This window comes from Chrysemys picta, chromosome 2 (assembly GCF_011386835.1).
Source record: "Chrysemys picta bellii isolate R12L10 chromosome 2, ASM1138683v2, whole genome shotgun sequence".
NCBI classification, from domain to species: domain Eukaryota; kingdom Metazoa; phylum Chordata; order Testudines; family Emydidae; genus Chrysemys; species Chrysemys picta.
The window spans coordinates 127,549,561-127,573,973 of NC_088792.1; the positions used below are offsets into that span (position 1 = coordinate 127,549,561).

The 24,413-nt window shown below is 40.3% G+C and overlaps 1 protein-coding gene across 11 annotated transcripts in view; it reads right to left on the bottom strand.

Moving 5' to 3' along the window:
- The window catches only part of NFX1 (nuclear transcription factor, X-box binding 1), a 195,314-nt gene that overhangs the window by 121,149 nt on the left and 49,752 nt on the right, over positions 1-24,413 (bottom strand). For all 11 annotated transcript variants that reach the window (XR_010598514.1, XR_006172450.2, XR_006172445.2 and 8 more), the window contains exons 6-9: positions 13,604-13,675; positions 6,201-6,340; positions 2,144-2,243; positions 1,822-2,039 (exon numbers count right to left, since the gene is read on the bottom strand). Coding sequence is in view for 6 of the 11 variants with exons in the window: in XM_005312595.5 (XP_005312652.1) it covers positions 1,822-2,039; positions 2,144-2,243; positions 6,201-6,340; positions 13,604-13,675 (530 nt within the window). In the remaining 5 variants the exon portion in view is untranslated. The remainder of the gene's footprint in view (positions 1-1,821; positions 2,040-2,143; positions 2,244-6,200; positions 6,341-13,603; positions 13,676-24,413) is intronic.

The following is a 24,413-nucleotide window of genomic DNA, read 5'->3' on the forward strand; positions in this document are numbered from 1 at the left end:
CCTAGTTCTTGTATTACGGGAACAAGTAAATAACTTTTCTTTATTCACTTTCTCCATACCACTCATGATTCTATATTCCTCTATCATATCCCCCCTTAGTCTCATCTTTTCCAAGCTGAAAAGTCCTAGCCTCTTTAATCTCTCCTCATATGGAACCCGTTCCAAACACCTAAGCATTTTAGTTGCCCTTCTCTGAACCTTTTCTAATGCCAGTATATCTTTTTTGAGATGAGGAGACCACATCTGTATGCAGTATTCAAGATGTGGGCGTACCAAGGATTTATATAAGGGTAATAAGATATTTGCCATGTTATCCTCCATCTTATTTTCTCTCCCCTTTTTAATGATTCCTAACATCCTGTTTGCTTTTTTGACTGCCGCTGCACACTGCATGGACATCTTCAGAGAACTATCCACGATGACTCCAAGATCTTTTTCCTGATTAGTTGTAGCTCTGTATAGTTGTATGTATAGTTGGGGTTATTTTTCCCAATGTGCATTACTTTACATTTATCCACATTAAATTTCATTTGCCATTTTGTTGCCCAATCACTTAGTCTTGTGAGATTTTTTTGAAGTTCTTCACAGTCTGCTTTGGTCTTAACCATCTTGACCAGTTTACTGTCATCTGCAAACTTTGCCACCTCACTGTTTACCCCTTTCTCCAGATCATTTATGAATAAATTGAATATTTACTGGCAGGACCGGTTCTGCCTTCAAAATGACAAATAGGCTGATGACTTAGTATAACAGATCTGTGTAGAGTATGTGATTTTAAGTTGGCCTTCAAAAGTTCAAGGTTTATTGGGAGACTAATGGAGACAAACTCTTAAAAACCCTTGAAAAGAATAGGGAGGAAGAGCGTGCCAACGTTGACAACCGTTTGACAATAAAGAAAGGTAAGGTTGTCAGTAGCATCTTCATCTTCCCTTTACACTGATAATAAAGAGGGCTGGAGGAGAGAATTGCTGGTAAGAAGACTCTTAGGCAAAGGAGATCTTGCTGATATAAGCCTTTTTTTCGCTCTCCTCTTCTACACAACTGTCCTTGGGTCTTCTGCGATATGGGCAACTGCGCCCATGTAGCTCAACAGATCTAAGATATTTTTATTCCATATGGATATGGTGAACTTATCTCTGAAGGGACCCATCAGCAAGGAGTCATTCAAGTAGTAGATGCTGCCTCACCTGACCCATGGTGAACAGAAGGACTCTCAGTAAGTGATCTCAGAGTGGACCTTGGACCCTATCCCTGGGAGCAGTGAGGCAAAAAGTGCAAGGTCCACAAGAGCACCAGAGCAAATGCCATTTAAAAGTTTCATTTTTATTGTATATACGTGTTTGCTTACAATTAACTTTTCTGTAAAGGATAAAGGGGACTGACAGGGAAATGACATGCCGTAGAACTCAGCTGGCTGGCCAGAAAGATCTGGAGGAACTAAGGACATGGAGACACAGGCAGGGTTCATATGCAGTCCCACTGGACACTTGTTTTCTAGAAATTTCTGCACTTGCCTCCCACAACATGTGTACCACCTACAGTGGGGATCCACATAGGCAGTGCTAAAAAAGCTGGTCAGTTTCATTTGTTTCTAGACAGCTGCACTTTCTGGTTCTCAAGTACAATTACAATTATTCAAGATTTGGGTTGCAAATTCTGTGGAGGCTTTTATAAATTCAATTTGACTACAACCACCATGAACACTTTCTACTCATACTGAATTTTTGTTAATTCTGAATCTATTTAAAAATAATCTGGACTACCTGTCTCTTTAATAATGGAATGCGTTTGTAAGTGTTTAAAGCAGAAAGTTCTAGTTACCACGGCTACCACAAGGTAGAGGTTTGCCACATGTTTTTCCACACGATGGGATGGGATCCGTGCACAGTTTACGCTCAATACATCCTAGTTTTAGTAATTTGCTAAGAGGAGTCTGCCCACAAGGACAGGAGTGCACTACTTGGGGAAGTCGTGGACAAAGTTGGCAGGGCTCAGGATGACATATCTGCATACAGCTGTGCCTTCCACAATTTAATTTTCTAAAAAAGAAATATATAAGAAATTATAAGGATATCACAGTCACTGAGTGTTGAATAAAATGTAATTTTTGCTTTAGGTTTTTTAGGGAGAAAGAGACCCTTACTTGTCACATGTCTTCTGGCAGGAGAACTTTCCAAATCCATCAGAAAACTCTTCATTTGTTCCACACAATACATCTCGAAAGGTACTTCCACAGTAGCAGACTATGGGAAATCAAACAATAAGAAAAAAAACCAATATTACCACAAACAAGGAACACTAAACACTGTATATGCAGGACAATACTAAATTTGAAAAACTGAACATAAAAATTCAAAATGTAGAAAAACAACCTTTAAAAGTGTACTTTAGTTGCTCTATTTAGACTTATCTGTGTACACTTCTGTAGCTGTATACAGACTGAGTTTCTATATTACTTTTATTAGCAAAAGATACTAATAAAAGAGAGAAGCAATTAAAAGGACAAACTACTTGCAAAAGAGGGCTTAATCAGTACAGCAATACCTGAAATTCAAAAAATAATGCAAATTAATCTTGAATGAGACCTTTTATCTTAAACTAAAACGTCAAAAAATTTACATAAAAAAGAAATGCAAGCATTTTCTTTGTAAATATCACAAAGAAACGTACCATTATTATTATACTGTACTAGACATCTGGACATCATAGGAGCCACATGGGTTATCAGACCAGAGGTAAAATACTTTTAGCCATTTGAAAAGTGTGCGTGTTTATTTAAGTATACTTCTTTAAATGTACTTTTATACAGGTTTTCCGTTACTTTTCAAACTACTGATTAAAAAAGTCATAGGGGTCACACATAAGTAAGATTTTCTGTAAAAAAATTAAAAGCAAGTGCCTGTCTGAAGCAAGACTTCTCTCAAATTTGAAAGTAAACTCACTGATAAAAGAGAAGGATGCATTCAGCCTTTAGATGGAAAAGTGTTAGCTGTAGTCATCATACATATAATTTATAGAATTACTAATTTGTATAATTTACAGTGATAGCAAATCCATTGCAATATTAATTAAAAGAAGCACAGCACCAACCGCTATAATTAGGCTGCCATTGTCCATTACAAAAAAATTCTTCTGACTTTTTTGGAACCACTCAATCTCCCATAGGACATTAAAATTTGGCAAGGGGATAATTTTCAGGCAGGCTGTGCTTGACTTTAACAAAAGTGAAGATGTCTTTTAGGTTCCAATCTAATAAAGTAAGGACACTTAAATCAACGACAGTAAAGAAACAACTTGAATGACAAAGCTAATCAGGTAACAACAAAATGGGTTAGAGAACAGTGCACAAATATTGACTGGAGCGGAGATTCATAAAAAGAAATCTCCTGTCCCATGAGTTAAAATGCTTGTCAGTGGGGGATTAGTATACTCTTGGGGAAAAGAAGATCTCACTTTTAAGCAAATAGATAAGTTGGATGCATGTTTTATTATACAGTACCATTTAAAAACCTTTTTACTGGATGACTGGAAAAAGGCTAACGGAGTGCTCATCTTTAAAAAAGGGAAGGAGGAGGATCCGGGGAACTACAGGCCAGTCAGCCTCACCTCAGTCCCTGGAAAAATCATGGAGCAGGTCCTTAAGGAATCAATTATGATGCACTTAGAGGAGAGGAAATTGATCAGGAACAGTCAGCATGGATTCACCAAGGGCAAGTCATGCCTGACTAACCTAATTGCCTTCTATGACAAGATAACTGGCTCTGTGGATGAGGGGAAAGCAGTGGACGTGTTATTCCTTGACTTTAGCAAAGCTTTTGATACGGTCTCCCACAGTATTCTTGCCGCCAAGTTAAAGAAGTATGGGCTGGATGAATGGACTGTAAGGTGGATAGAAAGCTGGCTAGATCGTCGGGCTCAACGGGTAGTGATCAATGGCTCCATGTCTAGTTGGCAGCCGGTTTCAAGCTGAGTGCCCCAAGGGTCGATTTTGTTCAATATCTTCATTAATGATCTGGAGGATGGCGTGGACTGCACCCTCAGCAAGTTTGCAGATGACACTAAACTGGGAGGAGTGGTAGATACGCTGGAGGGTAGGGATAGGATACAGGGGGACCTAGACAAATTAGAGGATTGGGCCAAAAGAAATCTGATGAGGTTCAACAAGGACAAGTGCAGAGTCCTGCACTTCGGACGGAAGAATCCCATGCACTACTACAGGCTAGAGACCAAATGGCTAGGCAGCAGTTCTGCAGAGAAGGACCTAGGGATTACAGTGGGTGAGAAGCTGGATATAAATCGACAGTGTGCCCTTGTTGCCAAGAAGGTTAATGGCATTTTGGGCTGTATAAGTAGGGACATTGACAGCAGATCGAGGGACGTGATCATTCCCCTCTATTTGACATTGGTGAGGACTCATCTGGAGTAGTGTGTCCAGTTTTGGGCCCCACACTGCAAGAAGGATGTGGAAAAATTGGAAAGAGTCCAGCAGAGGGCAACAAAAATGATTAGGGAGCTGGAGCACGCGACTTACGAGGAGAGGCTGAAGGAACTGGGATTGTTTAGTGTGCAGAAGAGAAGAATGAGGGGGGATTTAATAGCTGCTTTCAACTATCTGAAAGGTGGTTCCAAAGGGGATGGATCTAGACTGTTCTCAGTGGTACCTGATGACAGAACAAGGAGTAATGGTCTCAAGTTGCAGTGGGGGAGGTTTAGGTTGGATATTAGGAAAAACTTTTTCACTAGGAGGGTGGTGAAGCAGTGGAATGGGTTACCTAGGGAGGTGGTGGAATCTCCTTCCTTAGAGGTTTTTAAGGTCAGGCTTGACAAAGCCCTGGCTGGGATGATTTAGTTGGGGATTGGTCCTGCTTTGAGCAGGGGGCTGGACTAGATGACCTCCTGAGGTCTCTTCCAACCCTGAAATTCTATGATTCTATACCTTCCACATCTTCAGGGGAAGCTGCCTTCTTTTGTCTCCTTCCCTTTGTTCATTTCCGCTCATCCCTAAAATTTGGGCCAGCAAGAAAAACTGGCCAAACTCACCATCACACCTTCGTCTTCACTGCAATATTAAGAAGGAACAGGAGTTGCCATGATGTAAGCAGGGGCTGAATGGAGACTGGCTGTTGGCCACTCACTGGCTGCTCTACCTGCTCCACTCTTGTCCATATACTTTTGGAAGTCCACAACAGGAGAAGGCAGGCTGGCTGAACTTCCCCAGCTATAGGGCTCTTAAGATGAACTGAAGCAAAGTTCCCTACTGCCAATATTAAAGAGGATGAAAGCAGCTCTGTTTCCACCTTTTGATGGTGCCCATCAGTACACTTTTCGCTGTACAGAAAACTAGTTTGTGCATGTGCTAATTGCCTTCCTTGGCTGTGCATTTTTTACAAATTTAGTGGAAAACCAGTCTTTAAAACGTACTGCATATCTTCAAGACTGTAATTTTTAAAAGGCTTATAACTTAATCAACACAAAACCAAATTTCAATGGAACAAAGGCATTTCTCTTTAATGTGAGCTATTTCCATACAATAATTCAACTTCCTACCATTTTTACTGTTGAAAGTAATCAAAATAATATTCCTGTTTTTTTTTTTGTTTTTTAATTTTGTTTTTCCACTCTCAAAAGTGGCTGAATCATTTTTTGCTTAAACTTTCCCCAAAATATTTACTTTAAGGCAAAGATTGAGCTTGAAAAATTTAATCCGAAAAGGTGAAATTCAAGATGATATAAGCAACTGAAAGCAGTTACAAAGCTATGGCAGTCACCACTCCCACTATACTGGAAGAGACTTTATGCACTATTCAAATTTTAGATTAAAACCGAGCCTAATTCCGGGTTTTACTGGAACAAATAAACTCTTTATATGGCTGCATCAGCAAAAGGACAAACCTGAGACATGTTCCTGGGAAATATTAGAATGAATTTTAAGTTGTTTCAGTGTTCAGGAAATAATTACTAAATAAAAAGGTTTAAGATGTACTTGCATATAAAGAATAAGGGCTAGTGACCCATTTTAAAGTAAGTGCAACTTCAACAGTCATTTTTTAAAAATCTTGGCCTTAAAGATTACCTGTTATTTTGTTCACTTTTGTACTCTAATTTATTAGTTTACTAGCAGTTAGCTAACTTAAAGAAATTGAAAAACAACTCTACTGAACATACAAATCTAAGTACATTTCCACATGTCTGATACCTACCTTGCTGTACTGTAAGCTGGCAAGGATGACATTTTCCCACATGGCACACCTGGGCACAGTTATGCCTACCACAATTTAAAGTATTCCCACATACATTAGAACAATGAATTGTGGTGGATTGGCCGCAGCGAACTGAATGACTGTAAATAAATATGATACTGTAGTTAGTATAGTATCTTTTAGCTGGATTTAAGTATTTCACGTATTTTATATATATTCCAATATATGCTGCAACATTCAAAGTAAACAAGTTCTATTTGTTAATGACAGACACATAATTCTGTTCAGGAATAATGCTGTGGCCTTAGACTTTTCTTACATCGCAACATAAAGAAAAGTGTTTGACGTCACACTAACTGAGTGTAATGTAGCATTTAAAATGCAAAATATGATTTTGCACTTGATTTGATATTCCGGGGGGAAAACAGTGGATTTATTACCTTAAGATATTTGAATTTCTTTTAAGTGTGGCCTTACTCTGAATTTGCTGAGTTTATAATGCTTGGTTTTGGGATAGTTACAACATCCCTGTGTAGCCTAAGTATTTGCTAAGTAAAGAATAGGCATAAGTTAAGGCAGTAAAACAATGAGCCTACATGTCTACATCCTGTAAGACATTAGCTTGAGCAGTTAGCATAAGGCTTTGAGGCCCATGGCCTAAGCAAGAGCAAGTTACCAGACAGTTACTCTGAGTTTTGAGGGAACTGGTAAAGGTGTGTTTACAGGGGAAGTTCGTACAAAATGATACCAGGTAACTGCAAGAACACTGAACTGATACTAGGCTTGGATATTTTAGGATTAAATTTTGGCAAATGCTTAACTGCAAGTTTGCCTTGACAATGACTTAACAAATATGGTAATAAGCTAAAATCATTAATATAGTAACCTACAGAGACACCCCGCATTATTAAGGTGAAGAAATACAAATAAGGAAGAGTAGAGAAACCCTTACTGAATATGTATTAGGCATAGTGGTGTCAGCATAACATATTATAAAAGTTGTATACCAGTCTATGTGCTTAGAGAGGGAGAGTTGTAGCCCTTGGGACGTGCCACGATTACGGCACTGGTGATGGTGATGAGAAAGATAGGGACTAACATTGCAGGTTGTTCTGGAAGAGATAGTGTAGGTATATGGATGTTCAGATGTACATTCCATCAACTTTGCTGGGTTAGCATGTTGGTGACTTTGTGAACTGTACTAATCAAGCTATTACAAATCCAGAAGGGTTTTCCTGCATGTGAATGTTGAAATTGTGCACATCAGGGTTCCCAACTGAACAGTAATTTTAATACTAGGCCTGATCTTGGGACAAGAACCTATCAAACTTCAGAGCGTTAACTAGAAATTCTTAAATAATCAATATAATTAATACACAATCTATCAGGCAACATCTGTAATTTTTTGTTACTCTTAAATTAGATACATTCTCTAAGCTTTAAACTTTTTGTCTGGGATATATACAAAGGTTAGTAATGCTAATATTATAGTGTCCTAGTTGTAAAATCCACTGATTACAGAATTCTAGATGCACTGCTTTTGCACAATTTGGTAACCGACTTTACTCTTTCAGTCATCTTGAATCCATAGCGCATGTCCAGATGAATGGTCATGTGTATAATCTTTTTTTTTTAAAATGCCTAAGTATAGTACCACAGGAGCAAGTTGCAGGCTGGACAACTTGAAAACCGAAAGAGTACAGCATGTCAGAAAACAAATGAAATGGATCTGGAATTCTGAGTGTAAAACAGTATTTCCAATACTGTTTATAACTTCCCAGTGAAATTAATGTCGCTATAGCAAATGTGAGTGAATTACACATCCTCTTCCAGATTAGCCTGCTAACAAGTTGATCTCAAACCATAACTATAACTGTATCCACGGAATGGCAGCTGTTTTTAATCTTTTTTTACATCTCAAAAATAACCACTTTTAAATCATGTTTGCATATGCATCCCGTGTTCTGGATGCTGAGATGATAGTCTGAGAATGCTAAACTTTACATGACTATATATGCTGACATAAGTAGTGCAAAAAACAGTGATCTGGTATCATGAAATCCAGGACTGAGCATATTCTTCCTAACCTTTAGTACCAAGCTGGAATAAAATTCCTTTCATATTTCACCCTGTGGAATAGGTTCAATAGCATTTTGTGAGAAGGAAGTGGATTTCCTGCAGTTCCCCCCGGCCTCCAAATTCTGCAGTAATCAAGAGCTAACTCAAGCGGGACAATTTGGTAAGACTTTAAAAACGAATTTTGTAGCTTTGGACACAGGAACATAGTACTAGAAGAGACTTCCTGGGCCACCAAGTCCAGTCCCCCACGATCAGAGGTAACCCCTTCATGTAAGTTTATGAATGGGATTATCAAGCTCCTCCTTAAAACTAATTAAGTGCTTTGTACCCCACTACTCCTTTTGAAAGGCTGTTCCAAAATCACACTCCTCTGATGGTTAGAAACCTTCTAATTTCCAGCCTAAATTTATTCATGACCAGTATATACCCATTATTTCTTGTACCAAATTGCCACTGGCTTAAACAGCTCTTCTCCCACCTTGGTGTTTATGCTCTATAAATGCATCAGGGTGTAATCATACACCCCCGATTTTGCTAGGCTAAACAAGCCAAGCTCTTTTAGTCTCCTCCGATAAGATAGGCTCTCCATTCCCCTTCTCATCTTTCTTGAACATGGGAACCCAGAATTACACACAGTATTCCAGATGAGGTAATTCTTTAGAAATACCTCATCTGATGCACCCTAGGATTGCATTTGCCATTTTTATGGCTGCATCATGCTGATGGCTCAGCATCTGCAACCAAACTAATATACCCAGGTCTCTCTCAATCTTTTGTTTCCAACTGATGAGCCCCCCACCCAATTTATAACAGGAATTCTTATTTGCTCAACAATGTTGAACATCTATATATCCAAGATTATTATAGGCCAATGGGGAGATACTGAGCACTCTTGAACTTATGTCTATAAATATTGGCTGGTTTGTTGCCTGTTGTCTTCCTCTCCCCTTTATGAGAGAAAAAGGTAAAGGGATGATTGAAATCTGACATTGTTTTCCTTAATAAGATCAGGTACCATCTCCCCCCAAAGCTTCCCATCTTTATACATTAGGTTCTCATGCTTTTTCCAAAGATCAGGCACTGTCAGCCATCTACATCTGCAGCATCTACCATGGAGGCAATTGTGCTTGCTGGAGCATCACATTCTTTAAAAAGTGTATTTGCACTTAGTGCTGAACTAGCTCCAAACTTTCACAGATGGGGTTTTTAAAAATCTGCATGTTTCTTCTAGGATGGGAAAGTTTTTTTTGTTTTTTGTTTTTTTTTAATATAAAGAGCATGAGCAGGTATTTGATTACACAGAACTCATTCATTTATATTACAGGTAGTTTGCTAAAAGTACTTATGCATCTTCCTACCCATCCAGCACTTGGAAAAACAGTCTATGGATGTTGCCCTTCGACATGGCACCACTACCACCAGACAAAGAAAAACCAGAGGACTTCAACCTGGAGTTTCTACAAATCATAGATAATTTAAGAAAAAAAAAATCCTCTCAACAGGGGGCAATTCAATACCAGACCTCATTCTGATCGAGAGAAATGGTCACTGAACTAAAATTTGGTGGCTGCCTAGTGCAAGTTGTGATGCTTTCAGGCCAGATGCCAGCTCTTGCCCAGGCTGCAGGCATTAGCTAAGAACTGACAACCTTGTAGCTGGAGAACAGACCAGGTCACCTATATGTTAGTTTTGTTCAAAATAGGTATTAGTCTTATAAGAATATATTTAGTGTTTAGACTCTATGAAATGCTTGTATGTTGCTACATATAGAAATCGCACCTATAATATCTATATCCCATGTTATAAGGTAATATTGAAATGTTTGCTCTGTAACTGTAAACCCTATCTCCTCCCCCCACCAGTCAGGTGAGAAACATTACCAAGTTTGAAATACTAGTTTGTCACAAGAGGTGTTATCTACTGCCCCACAGACCCCAGACAAACCACTGTGGAACATGAGAAGACAAATACTTTTTTGATTGCTCCCCCCACACGCATAAAGAGGAGATATGCATGTGAACTCGTCCCATCATCTTGAACTCTGGGTGAAGGGAATAAAAATCCCTGACAAGAAGATATTGCATCTTTTTGTCTATTTGAATTCGGGGGGGGGGGGGGGGGGAAGAGAGGAGAGAGAGAGAGAGACAGACAAAGACTCTAAACTGAAGCCAGAGATCCCCAAGAGCCTCCTGGATCTGCTCTGAAAGACACTTTGAATTGACAACTCTGTCACTCTGAGGAGTTGGATAATAACTCATGTGTGTGTGTGTATGGTGGCTTGCTTTAACTTGTAAATAATTCTCTTATTCCTTTTTTCCTAGTTAATAAACCTTTAGATAGTATCCATGTTAAGACTGTTATAATGCTCCAGGAGTTCACATTTGTTACTGGTTTGGTGAAATCTAATTACAGAACATCAACAGTTTGGGGTGTCTGCCCTTTTTTGACAGTCTGCACTGAGGCAGGCACTCACAGTCATGAGCCCCTCCAGGCAGGGTGACACAAGTGATCAGGACCTTATTACATCTGCTTTGTGAAAACACAATGCAGTCCCACAGAGTAATAACGATATTATACCTACAAACAAGGAGAATGCTTCAAAGGGTTTGAAAGCTAAAAGCTAAAATATAATTATGAACAAAATTAATTGCAAACACAAAAATGTTAATAGACATATGAATAAAAGTTTGGAATTCTTTCAGAACACCTTATTAAATGTCCCAAAGTCATAAATCTGTAGTGGAAAAATGCTAATACAAAACCAATTTGGAAATGTGAAAGCAGCAATTAAAAAAAAAAAAATGAGGAAACCAATCTAGAACAAATGGAAAAAGGGGGAGGCTCATGGCAATAACATGTTTGAATTTAAGAAATTTAGGCAATTAATAAGGGGATTTTAAATGCTATCAGTGAAGTACCTATGGCCGTTTTGGTTAGAGTTTTGTGGTTAACAATAAGAAAGCATAGGAAGCATTTTTAAATGCTTCAGGAAGTAAATGGTCTTAGTGGTCCTTTCTGTCTGACATCTATTAAACTTCCATGTGGAAGATGCAAGGAGATGTTTCTTTGGGTATAAGTTACTTTAGGTACTGTCAGGATAGTACACATCCTTCAGCCAGTCAATGATGTGCTGGAATGAGATGAATACTATCACCCCAGCCACAAAAAGATAGGTCAAGATATTCCATAATTTTTACCTTGAGTCCTTAGTGGTTTCAAATGTAAATAGGATTATCCTAGTGTATCTAGCCCATTCACAGTGGGGGGGAAAAATCATGTTCATAGATTCCAAGGCCAAAAGGGATCATTGTGATAATCAGGCTATAGATTCTCCAAAATAACTCCCAGGGCATATCTTTTAGAAAAGCAACTGAAATTGATTTAAAAATGGTCAGTGATTGAGAATCCACCACAACCCTTGCTAAATTGCTCCAGTGATTAACTACCTTCACTGTTAAAAATTTATGCCCCATTTTCAGTCTGAATTTGTCTAGCTTCAGTTGGATCATGTTATACCTTTCTCTGTTAGACTGAAAGGCCCATTATTAAATATTTGTTCCCCAAGTAAGTACTTACAGATTGTATTATCAAGTCACCACTCAACCTTCTCTTTATTGAGCAACCTCACTGAAGACAGGGCTTTGTTCTCATTAGTCCGTATGGAGGTATGGGTTGTGTCACAATAATCCTCCAGCTGATCTGGGTCATCAAATTAACTAAACATGCTGATGAAACATCCCTATAATTTCATATAGTAGATTGAGACTGACAGCAGAGGTGTGACAGAATTTGAATAGATGTCCATTTGGTTGCACTGAAACTGTCAGCACCAGCTCCTGACAGATTTGGAGCAAGAAGTGCCATGCATATTTGAAGCATAGGAGACAGGCTTTGTGCCAGGACAGTGATTTGACCAGCTAGAGATGAAGTGTCTGTGTCACCAATACAAAGTTGTGAGGTAATAGTCATCAGATTGCATGAGATAAAGCTGAGGCAGGGATTCAGAGGTCTGTATTAGTAAACACTGTCAGAACTGGAGTCTTTGAAAAGTCAATAGTAAAAATCAAGGTTAGTAGAGGTATGGCTGAACCAACAGATCCACTTTTCACAGTGGCAGCAGCTGTGAAAGGGCATTCACCTAACGTTAGTGGTGAAAAACGTTAGACACAATAGAAGGTTGTTGTACTTGCTCTGAAGATATATAGTGCCCACTGGAATTCTAAAGCTACAGGACTTTCAGTCATGAACTAACTACAGAACCAAGATTTAGGCTTCATTATAATTTTTACACTACTACTGAAATGCCAGAGTATATATTAACATCTGTCTAATTCTTATTTCGCAAACACAAACTTTAAAAAAAAAATTTCTAAAAACTCTTGTATAAATTTTGTTTCTCACCCAGAGACAAGATCTTAGTAATGCAATTTTGTTAAAATATGGCACTAACTGAATTTTTAAAAATTGGCAATACATTTTTTGCCTCTACTGGAATTTTAAAGACTTGTTTACAGGGTTTAGAGCAGTGGTTCTCAAACTGTGGGTCAAAACCCCAAAGTGGGTTGTGACCCTGTTTGAATGGGGTTGCCTGGGCTGGCTTAGATTTGTCAGGGCTCAGGGCGGAAGCCCAAGTCCAAACCCCACCACCTGGGACCGAAGCCTGAGGGCTTCAGCCCTGGGCAGTGGGGCTCAGGTTACAGTCCCCCCTGCCTGGAGCTGAAATCCTTGGGCTTCAGCTTTGCCCCTCCAGGGTAGTGGGGCTCAGGCTTTAGCTCCCCCCGACCCACCCAGGGCAGCAGGACTCAGGTGGGCTCAGGCTTCGGTCCCCCCTCCTGGGGGTCAGGTAGTAATTTTTGTTGTCAGAAGGGGTCATGGTGCAATGAAGTTTGAGAACCCCTGGTTTAGAGCAACATGTTTACATCAACTAAAAATTATCGCAATCATTTACCTATTACAAATAACATTTAAGAATACTATAACAATTAGATTTTTTTTGGTATATATCAGTTTCAATTCCCTGTTTGTGGATCTCATACAAAAAAAGGAAAGAATTAAAAAATATATGAAAATGTAATTGTAAAAATGACAAATTACCAGGATGACTATTTCAGATATTACATCTGTCCCTATTTAGATTTTTTTTAAAGAACAGAGTAGATTTCAAATATATTGTGTCTAGTTTTCAGCGAAGTTTGCAGAAATTGCTTTGGACATTCCCAATACACAGACTGGAAGTATACCTCAAAGAATGGAAATTTATTACAACCCGTATTTATAAAATTTACTATTTTTGTTTGTAAAAAAAATAATCAAAATAATCTCACCTTGTTCGCCCACATTCACATGTTTTTGTCATAAAGGCAGGGCATGATGGGCAAGGACCTGGATGGCAGAGGCTTAAAAATGAAAACATTTTAATAAGTCACAAAAAAGATATGGTATCTTTATTTTTAAACTTGTTTCACTAGTCAGAGAAAAAGTTTCTACAGTCTGTGGCATTATAAAAGGCTTGTCAATTTAAAACACAACAGTACATTATCAGAACATTTGTATATTAATATTTTTTCCTAAAGTGTTTTACAAAGTTATATTTACACTAACAAAAACTTAGTGACAATTCAGGATCTACACCACTCACCCAAATCCTTGAGAGCATGGAAATAAGTTAAGGGCAAGGTCTCCAGTATTCTTTGCCACCTTCACATCAATTACAACGTTGTTGATGATACACTCCTGGACTCTAACAAAAGATGCGCCCACCTTTCAAATCTTCAAACCTGCTCTTCTGTGACACTAACCCTCTAAACTTTTTAGGCATTTGGCATATATATTAACATTTTTTTTCCAGACGCCACAGTTGTTTTTAACTCACACTAACATTTATCTCTGGGTATGTGTGTAATGCCAACAGACCATCGGCGGGCAGGATTGAACCTGGAATCTCTGAAGCTTAGTGTATGAGCCTCTACTGCATGAGTTAAAAGCCAGATGGCTATTAGCTAAGGCTGTAGCAGACTCAACAATCTCTAGCTGGGCTAGGTACCACTAGAAGGAACAGAGTGCCACACCCAAGCAGGCATGGGTAACATGTACAGTGGAATTGAAGGGGAGAGGTGATTTCAGACTGTGTAAAAATACCTAGTCTAGCTTTAATCTAACTCACTCATAGCATGGATAAAAATAGCAGTGAAACCATGGCAGCACAAGCTGCAGCACAGGCTGTACAAGCCCACCTGGGACCCTGGGTATATTCTCACGTTCCTAGCATGCAATTAAGCTCTTGCCACCATGGCATCACTGCTATTTTTTAGCTGTGCTAGCTAGATTAAAGCTTGTGTGGGTATGCCTACACAAGCTGCAATCACACCTTTGATTGGAGTGTAGGCATACCGTTTGTGAAATCTGTCTTTAACTTAAAGGCTCTATCATTTAGCTTAAAGAGTAGTAGCGGATTCTTTTAAATCCAGAAGTCCAGGGCTCTTTTTGTACAGATGTCCTGACTAGGGGCATCATTACACAATAGCAAGTTACTAGAGGAGGATAAAAAGCCATGCTGTGTCATTGTAGATTGTACACTCGCTTTGACAGGGAACCTCTCTCATTCTGAACTCCAGATGTCCATAGCACTTTAAATCCTATAAGCAGGCTTGAAAGAATTAGATTTTTATCTGTAAATTTCAGTAAATATTGACTTCACTGTACTCACACAAACTGATGAAAAAATATTTCCATCATAATTGAAATTTACTGAGACATTTACAGTAAAAAAATGCTGCTTGAGAACTTTAATATTTATTGTATATATGTTGACATGTGATTGTGACAATTTGTGTTTGAATTTCAACACCTACTGTCATTAAATAATTATTGTTGACCCATCCCCCATTGTCTGACCCTCCCATAATTTCCTGCAATGGTGAAAATTTAAATAAAATAAAAATAAAAAATAGAATGCTTTAAAACCCATAATTTTGCACAACCGTGACAATTTAAAATTAATAAAAATAAAAAATGCTTAAAAACAAAAAATCAAATTCAGCCAAGCCTACCTGTGTCTGTGGGGATTGAAGCAGGGATCTCGCAATCTAAAAGCATGAATCTCTACTGCTTGAGCTACAGAACCAGGTGCAAACTCAAGCTACTAATTGTGGTCTAGTCCCTAAAAGTCACTAAAAACTACACTCTGTTAGGGTGGGTTACCACATGGTCTTCTAAAGTTCTCTAGTATATCCGATGCACCATGTCCTCCTAATCCCTCTGCCATTGTAGAGATAATGCTAATGCTATAATTATAGCTTGTGTCCTTAGCAACACTGTGTCAACGTTAACTCCCATGCTAACCATTATATGTCATCAGTAACAATGACAACCTTGAATAGTAACACTATGTCAATATCAACATTGAAGATAACTTTTGTTTTTAAATTTTAAAAACATGTTGCAATCTTTAGCAAGCATTTTTCTAATGTATTCAGAGAAAAGTATAACAACTTAAAACATCAGATAATAGGAAAAATTTAGTCACATGGCATATTTTAAAAACAGTCATAACTAACCTTTTTGTTTGTTTTATAACAATACAATGTTAGAATTAGAAATTAAAATCACAAAGGTAAGGAAATGCAAAAGCTCAATGTCTCAGTGACATTAACTGATCTCCAATGCACATATATGTTTTTGATTAGCAATTAGACTCTTAAACACTCACCCTTAACTGGAACCCACTTAGACTGACAATTCCTCATGCACCAAGGTCACTGCTCTCCAGGGGAGGAGAAACTCTTGGGAGACTAAGAAAGGCTATGGTAATAGGGGATATAGGAATATATTGGGTATAAGGTGACCGAGAAAACAGTTTGGAAACTTGCCTGCCTGTGAAAAGGCTGTGGACATCACAAGAAACCTACATGGACTTCTGATGATTGCTGTGGAGAAGTCTATGGTCATGTTACACACTGGTACCAACCATGCAGGAGAAAGATCCTGGAAGTTAAATTTAGACTACTAGGAAGACGGTTTACATCCAAGGCCTCTGTAGAAACCTAACCTGAAATTCTTTCAAGTCCATGCCTGGTTCCAACTAGGTACAGAGAACTTTAGGGTCTCAATGCATGGTTGACAAGATAGTGTAAAAGAGGACAAGTTTAAGTTTACTAGGCACTTGGGAAGATTTTGTGGAAGGGGAAGCCTATACAGAAGGGATGGAGGCTCCACTTTAATTAAAATGAAACCACATTGCGAGCATGTAAAATAAGATATTGGAGGAGTGTTTAAATTAAGAGGTGGGGGAAAGCTGACAGGAGTTAAGGAACACATCGATGGACAATTGCATCTGTATATCCAGTAAAGAATAGGAAGCAAAATTACAATTGAACTAGAGGATAAGGACAGGACAAGAACACATGAAATTTCAGTAAAATCATCAAGCTGTCAGATTAGGCAGTTAAAACAGGTGCTTGGTAAAAAAAATAAAAATAAAAATGATAGACAAATTTCTGTTCACAAACATGAGACTCTAAAGCAAAAATTAAAAGAACAAGAATATCTTACACTGGCAAATGATATGTGGAAATACGCTGGCATGACAAAAATCAGTGGGATACCATAATACCTGGTTACAACACAGTAAAAGACAGACTAGGCCAAATAGATGAGGGAGCAATATTTAAAGGATTTCCTAGAATGTTACCTGTGTTCTTGGGGAACCAGGGCACAGTATCCAGCATGTCTGACTCATTAAAGACCTCCCCCACCCCCAGCTCTCTGCTTGAACCAAATCTGCATCAGAAGAAAGACTTACAAAAAGCAATGAAAAGACAATGGGAGACGCACCTAAACCCCTGGAATAAGGATGACAGGATTAAGGAAACTGCCCTAGCCTTATTTGCATTGAAGATGGGACAAGGAGGCATCTCCATTAGCATACAGAATGGAGAACAGAGGTTCCAAGGCAAGAACCACATGGAACTCTGGGACCAGAAAAGCAGGGAAGCACTGCATGATGGGGGATCTCCACTCCAGATGTTAATGAACCTATGCCTACACACACACAGCTCAGTAATTATCAGATCAATTCTAGTAATAAATCTTTTATTGGTATCCAAAATAGTGAAGCGTCCTAATTATATTGTGAGTTCCCTCCAAGGAACTTTGGTATACTCCCTTGTTTACGCATAAACAAATCTTGAACCATTGTTGTTTCTCTACAAAAAACCCTACCTATGCTCAAGTAAGTGTTCTGATGCCTGGATCCAAAATCTACATCAGTTCCATTGGCACTTCATCTTCTCCTGACTGATCGTGCTGCGGGCTCTGCCTGTCTCCAGCACTCCAGACCCTCAGCTACCACCACCACCACCACCTGGGACCCCTGATCAATTCAAGCTTCACAGAGTGGTAAGAACCCAGCTCTCTCTCTCTTGGTATAGCCTTCTGACCCTGACTTGTGTGATCAGTTACAGTTTTGTACACCTGACTTTTATAATCCAAATTAAGTTAGATTTACTATTATAACTGTTTTGTTTGTTTGGCTCCCCTATGGTTATTACCTGGCAATAAATAACTTTCATGATTAAGCTGGTTGCTTCTTTCTCTCTCTCTCCCCCCGCATCGTGGGTGTTTTTTGGTTTCCTCATTTGCTCTGCAGCAACACTCCTTGTACCTAAGCTAAAAGATCCCTGCAGCGCCCAAAAATCCTGTGGGGTTACTACCACAACAATTGTAACGTGAAAGTGGGGCTAGAGACGTGCTGAACCTGGGACATATGAGGGTGGCATCTTAGAAGTGCTGCTCGACCCTGTCTGCTGAGTCCAGGGGCATATGAGGGTGGCAGATTGAAGGTGCTGCTCGACCCAGCCTGCTCAGGAATGCTCTATTCTGGTGCGGGGCCCATGGCATATGAGGGTGATAGCTTGGACGTGCTGTTTGACCCAGGCTGGTGAGTCCCAGGGCCTATGAGGGTGACAGCTTGGAAGTGCTGCTCAAACCAGCCTACTGAGTCCAGGGACATATAAGGTGTCAGCTTGGGAGTGCTGATGAACCAGGTCCTCTCAGACACAGTCTGTTAATGTGTGTTCTCGTCTGATTCTGGGGCTGGAAGAACCCAGCCCTGGGGAACCTAGTTCCTGCAGGATAGCTCCATTGGGAGGGAACTTGCAGCAGGGAGAAGTAGAGCTCCATATGAGAACACAAGTGACACAGCCAGTACATTGATAGAAGTACAGAACCCCCCAACACCCAAAGAGTAATCCTAACAAATGAGCATCCCCCAAAGTAACAGGCAAAGCTGGTAAGAACAATAATCAGTGTTTTCAGCTCGAGGTCCTGAAGCCCCAGCTACTAGCATCATGTGATTACATTAGGAAAGAGAGAAATGGCCACAATTGATCAGACTCAAGGTCCACCTAGACCAGTACCATCTCTGACAGTGGCAAGTGCCAGATGTCTTAGAGGAAGGTGTAAGAACCTCCCAGGAGGCAGAAATTAGATAGTCTACCCCCGACATTAGCTCTCATTCTAATATCTCATAGTTAGATTGATTTAAATCCTGAAGCATGAGGTCTAATATCCCTTCCAAAATATGTTACCTTTCATTACAACAACTCTATATATCCTTGTTAGCAAGATTCAAAAAGAGACTGGATATTTATATGGTTAACAAGAATATACAGAGTTGTAATGAAAGGTGACATTTTTGAAGGGATATTAGAGACAGAGGGATATTAGAGAAAGGGGTATTAGAGATGGAGATCAAGAAATTATCAAGATTCAAAATGAGATTGGACATCTATATGCTTAATTTCTTGGCCTTCACAATTTCATATGGCAATAAGTTCCACAGTCTAATAATGTACTCTGTAAAAAAAGTATTTCTTCAATCAGGTTTGAATTTGCCACCTTTTAATTTAATTAAAGGTCCCCTTATTCTTAAAGGGACAGAACAGAAGATCCTGATCTACCTTCTCTGTATCATTTATTATTTTATACATATTATCATTTGTCCTCTCTTATTAGTCTCCTTTCTAAGGTAAACAATCCCAAATCCTTTCACTCTCTTCGTATGAGAGTTTTTCCATGTCCCAAATCATTCTAATTATTCTCATGCTCTCCTCTACAAACATGGGGATTAGAAATTTACTTTTTAAAATGAAAGCTGAGATTCTCAGGTAAAGAGAAGGTCATTGCTGAGAAGCTAAATGACTTTTTTGCATCATTCTTCACTGGAGAGGATGTTGGGCAGATACCTATCTCAGACATGCTCTTTTCTGGTAATAAAGAAGAGGCGCCAGCAGAGACTATGTTAGAAGAGAGGTAATTGGCTGAGCCTTAATCAGTGGGCGGGGCATTCACCCAGGCCAGGGCTTTATAAAGCAGCGCACAAGCGACCAGGGAGCTTCTGCGACCAGGGGCTGCTAACAGGGAGTTTCGAAGGAGAGCGGGAAGGGAGCACGTGTCCCTTGCCGGTTCTATCTTATACCCTTTTTTCCCCTTAAAACCTATAAACCAAACTACATTCAAAACTTCTTGCTTTAAACAACCCCTTCATTAACTAGGAGACAATGCAGGCAGAAGCCCAGCTGCAGAGTGGGGCTATCCAGTTTATTGCACTGAGTGTAGCATGTATGATTACTTGCCCTGTGGGCGGGTGGCGTATGTGTGCATTCGGTGCAAGGAGCTCCTGGCCCTCAGAGACCACGTACGGACTTTGGAGGCAAGGGTGGCGGAACTGGAGGAGCTAAGGGAGGCAGAAAGATATGTTGATGAGGCTTTCCGGGACACTGTAGAATTGTCCCACCTCCAGTCAGACAGCCCCTGCGCTGTTGAGGAGGATGAAAGGCCCAGGGAAGCAGAGCAGTCAACGGGAGCAGAGGGAAACCTTCCCATAGTTGGGACCCTCCTTCCAGACGGTGCTGGGGTTGCCTCTCGCACTGAGGTTACCTCTCCGGGGGAGGGAACTCCGGTTGCTAGGAAAAGGCAGGTATTAGTATTGGGAGATTCGATCATTAGAAATGTAGATAGCTGGGTTTGTGATGACCGGGAGAACCGTATGGTGACTTGCCTGCCTGGTGCGAAGGTTGCAGATCTCTCGAGGCATCTAGACAGACTTACGTGTAGTGCTGGGGAGGAGCCGGTGGTCGTGGTACATGTAGGTACCAATGACATAGGGAAGGGTAGGAGAGACGTCCTGGAGGCCAAAATTAGGCTGCTAGGGAAGAGACTGAAATCTAGGATCTCTATGGTGGCATTCTCAGAAATGCTCCCAGTTCCATGCGCAGGGCCAGGTAGGCAGGCAGAGCTTCAGAGTCTCAATGCGTGGATGAGACAATGGTGTAGAGAGGAGGGGTCTACATTCATTAGGAACTGGGGAAACTTCTGGAATGGGGGGAGCCTATACAGGAAGGATGGGCTCCACCTAAACCAAAGTGGAACCAGACTGCTGGCACTAAACATTAAAAAGGTTGTAGAGCAGTTTGTAAACTAGGAGATGGGGGAAAGCCGACTGCTGCAGAGGAGCATGTGGATCGGACAGAGACTTCTCTTAGGGGAGAGTCTAATGATAGAGAATCTCCAGGTTATAGTCAGGAGCAGAGGATGGAAGATGATAAAGTAGGGGCCAGATCAGATGATAAACACTTTCATAAAAAAGAATCTGACACATCAGAAAAGGACAGACAAATAAACAGTGACAAGTTTTTAAAGTGTTTGTACACAAATGCTAGAAGTCTAAATAATAAGATGGGTGAACTAGAGTGCCTTGTGATAAAGGAAGATATTGATATAATAGGCATCACAGAAACCTGGTGGACTGAGAGCAAGCAATGGGACACAATCATTCCGGGGTACAAAATATATCGGAAGGACAGAACAGGTCGTGTGGGGGGGGAGGGGGGGGGGGGAGATTTCAATTATCCCCACATTGACTGGGAACATTTCACTTCAGGACGAAATGCAGAGATAAAATTTCTCGATACTTTAAATGACTGCTTCATGGAGCAGCTGGTATGGGAACCCACAAGGGGAGAGGCAACTCTAGATTTAGTCCTGAGTGGAGCGCAGGAGCTGGTCCAAGAGGTAACTATAGCAGGACCGCTTGGAAATAGTGACCATAATACAATAGCGTTCAATATCCCAGTGGTGGGAAAAACATCTCAACAACCCAACACTGTGGCATTTAATTTCAAAAGGGGGAACTATGCAAAAATGAGGGGGTTAGTTAAACAGAAGTTAAACGGTACAGTGACTAAAGTGAAATCCCTGCAAGCTGCATGGGCGCTTTTTAAAGACACCATAATAGAGGCCCAACTTCAATGTATACCCCAAATTAAGAAACACAGTAAAAGATCTAAAAAAGAGCCACCATGGCTTAACAACCATGTAAAAGAAGCAGTGAGAGAGAAAGAGACTTCCTTTAAAAAGTGGAAGTCAAATCCTAGTGAGGCAAATAGAAAGGAGCATAAACACTGCCAAATTAAGTGCAAGAATGTAATACCACAATCGGGGATATTGCAGATTATGTATTCCTCATGCCACCTTATCTTAAACCAAACTTTGCACCCTCGATAATCTGTATGTTATTCCCTGATAACAAGAAACTTCTACGGTCAAACTCTGTTCACTAATTTTTTTTAACATCATCCTAAGAAAAGCCAAAGAGGAGTTTGAAGAACAACTAGCCAAAAACTCCAAAGGTAATAACAAAATGTTTTTTAAGTACATCGGAAGCAGGAAGCCTGCTAAACAACCCCTTGGGGCCCCTTGATGATCAAGATACAAAAGGAGCGCTTAAAGACGATAAAGTCATTGCGGAGAAACTAAATGGATTCTTTGCTTCAGTCTTCACGGCTGAGGATGTTAGGGAGATTCCCAAACCTGAGCTGGCTTTTGTAGGTGACAAATCTGAGGAACTGTCACAGATTGAAGTGTCACGAGAGGAGGTTTTGGAATTAATTGATAAACTTAACATTAACAAGTCACAGGGACCAGATGGCATTCACCCAAGAGTTCTGAAAGAACTCAAATGTGAAGTTGCGGAACTGTTAACTAAGGTTTGTAACCTGTCCTTTAAATCGGCTTCTGTACCCAATGACTGGAAGTTAGGTAATGTAACGCCAATATTTAAAAAGGGCTCTAGAGGTGATCCCGGCAATTACAGACCGGTAAGTCTAACGTCTGTACCAGGCAAATTAGTCGAAACAATAGTAAAGAATAAAATTGTCAGACACATAGAAGAACATAAATTGTTGGGCAAAAGTCAACATGGTTTCTGTAAAGGGATATCATGTCTTACTAATCTATTAGAGTTCTTTGAAGGGGTCAACAAACATGTGGACAAGGGGGATCCAGTGGACATAGTGTACTTAGATTTCCAGAAAGCCTTTGACAAGGTCCCTCACCAAAGGCTCTTACGTAAATTAAGCTGCCATGGGATAAAAGGGAAGGTCCTTTCATGGACTGAGAACTGGTAGGAATTAATGGTAAATTCTCAGAATGGAGAGGTGTTCCCCAAGGGTCAGTCCTCGGACCGATCCTATTCAACTTATTCAAAAATGATCTGGAGAAAAAGGTAAACAGTGAGGTGGCAAAGTTTGCCGATGATACTAAACTGCTAAAGATAGTTAAGACCAAAGCAGACTGTGAAGAACTTCAAAAAGATCTCACAAAACTAAGTGATTGGGCAACAAAATGGCAAATGAAATTTAATGTGGATAAATGTAAAGTAATGCACATTGGAAAAAATAACCCCAACTATACATACAATATGATGGGGGCTAATTTAGCTACAACAAGTCAGGAAAAAGATCTTGGAGTCATCGTGGATAGCTCTCTGAAAATGTCCACGCAGTGTGCAGCGGCAGTCAAAAAAGCAAACAGGATGTTAGGAATCATTAAAAAGGGGATAGATAATAAGATGGAGGGTGGAGATGGATGGCAGGAGAGAGATATCACTTGATCATTGCCTGCTAGGTTCACTCCCTCTGGGGCACCTGGAATTGGCCACTGTCAGTAGACAGGATACTGGGCTAGATGGATCTTTGGTCTGACCCGGTACGGCCTTTCTTATGTTCTTAAGAAAACGTGCTCAAACAAACTGATAATTTAAAAAGCAATACGTCACCAGGCCCAATGCCGGGGGGATGCGCGTGTGTGTGAGAGAGACAGACAGAGAGACACATCGTGTGTGTGTGTGTCTGAGTGAGAGACACACGCGCATTGCCCCTTTAAGTAAACTGACTCCACTCTAAGTACACTGCCTTTTTAAGTAGATCAGCAACTCGAGACAGCAGCTGCTGCTCACAAGCTCCCTCCGTCCTGAGCCCTGTCGTGTCCTTCCCCCCCACACACTCTGTGGCGATGGGGTACGGGGAGGGGGACACCCTGACATCAGCACCCCTCCACCCCCTGCACAGCAAGCAGGAGGCTCCTGGGAGCAGTTCCAAGGCAGAGGCTAGGAGCGGGACATGGCAGTGGGGGGAGGGACACCTGAACTGCCTGGGAATTGATAGCCTGCTGGGTGGCTGCTGCACAGGGAACTTAGTGGAGCTGATGGGGGGCTGCCAGTCCACCCTGGTTCCAAGCCCCCACCAGCTGGCTCCAACGGGCTGCTCTCCCTGCAAGCAGTGGACAAACAACGTTATAAGGGAGCATTGAGCAACTTTAAACGAGAGTGTTCTCTAATAGATCAGCGACATAACAAAGAAACAACGTTAACCGGGACGATATTAAGTGAGGAGTTACTGTATATAAAAATATAAAAAAATCAAGAATAAAAGAAATCCTAGAGATGACAGAAGTTCAGTACTAGGTGAGATGTTAAAAAAAAATTGTCAACTAAGATGTAGAAAAGGCTTAAAGCAGCCTGCATTATTTGGTAAATTGGGTTCATTTAAGGAACATGTATTTTAATACACCAAAATACAAGGCCCTATACAGTGAAGAACAAAGAGTGCAAGTCACACTTATTAGATTGGTAACTGTATCCTGGAAAGCAGGGACTCAAAAGTGATTTAAGGGTTATGGTAAATAACCCACTGAACATGCACTCCCCACTGCAATGCTAAAGAGAGCTAAATACAATCCTTGGATGTATAAAGAAGGGGAAATATCAAGAAGTAGAGTGAGGATACTACCTCTGTA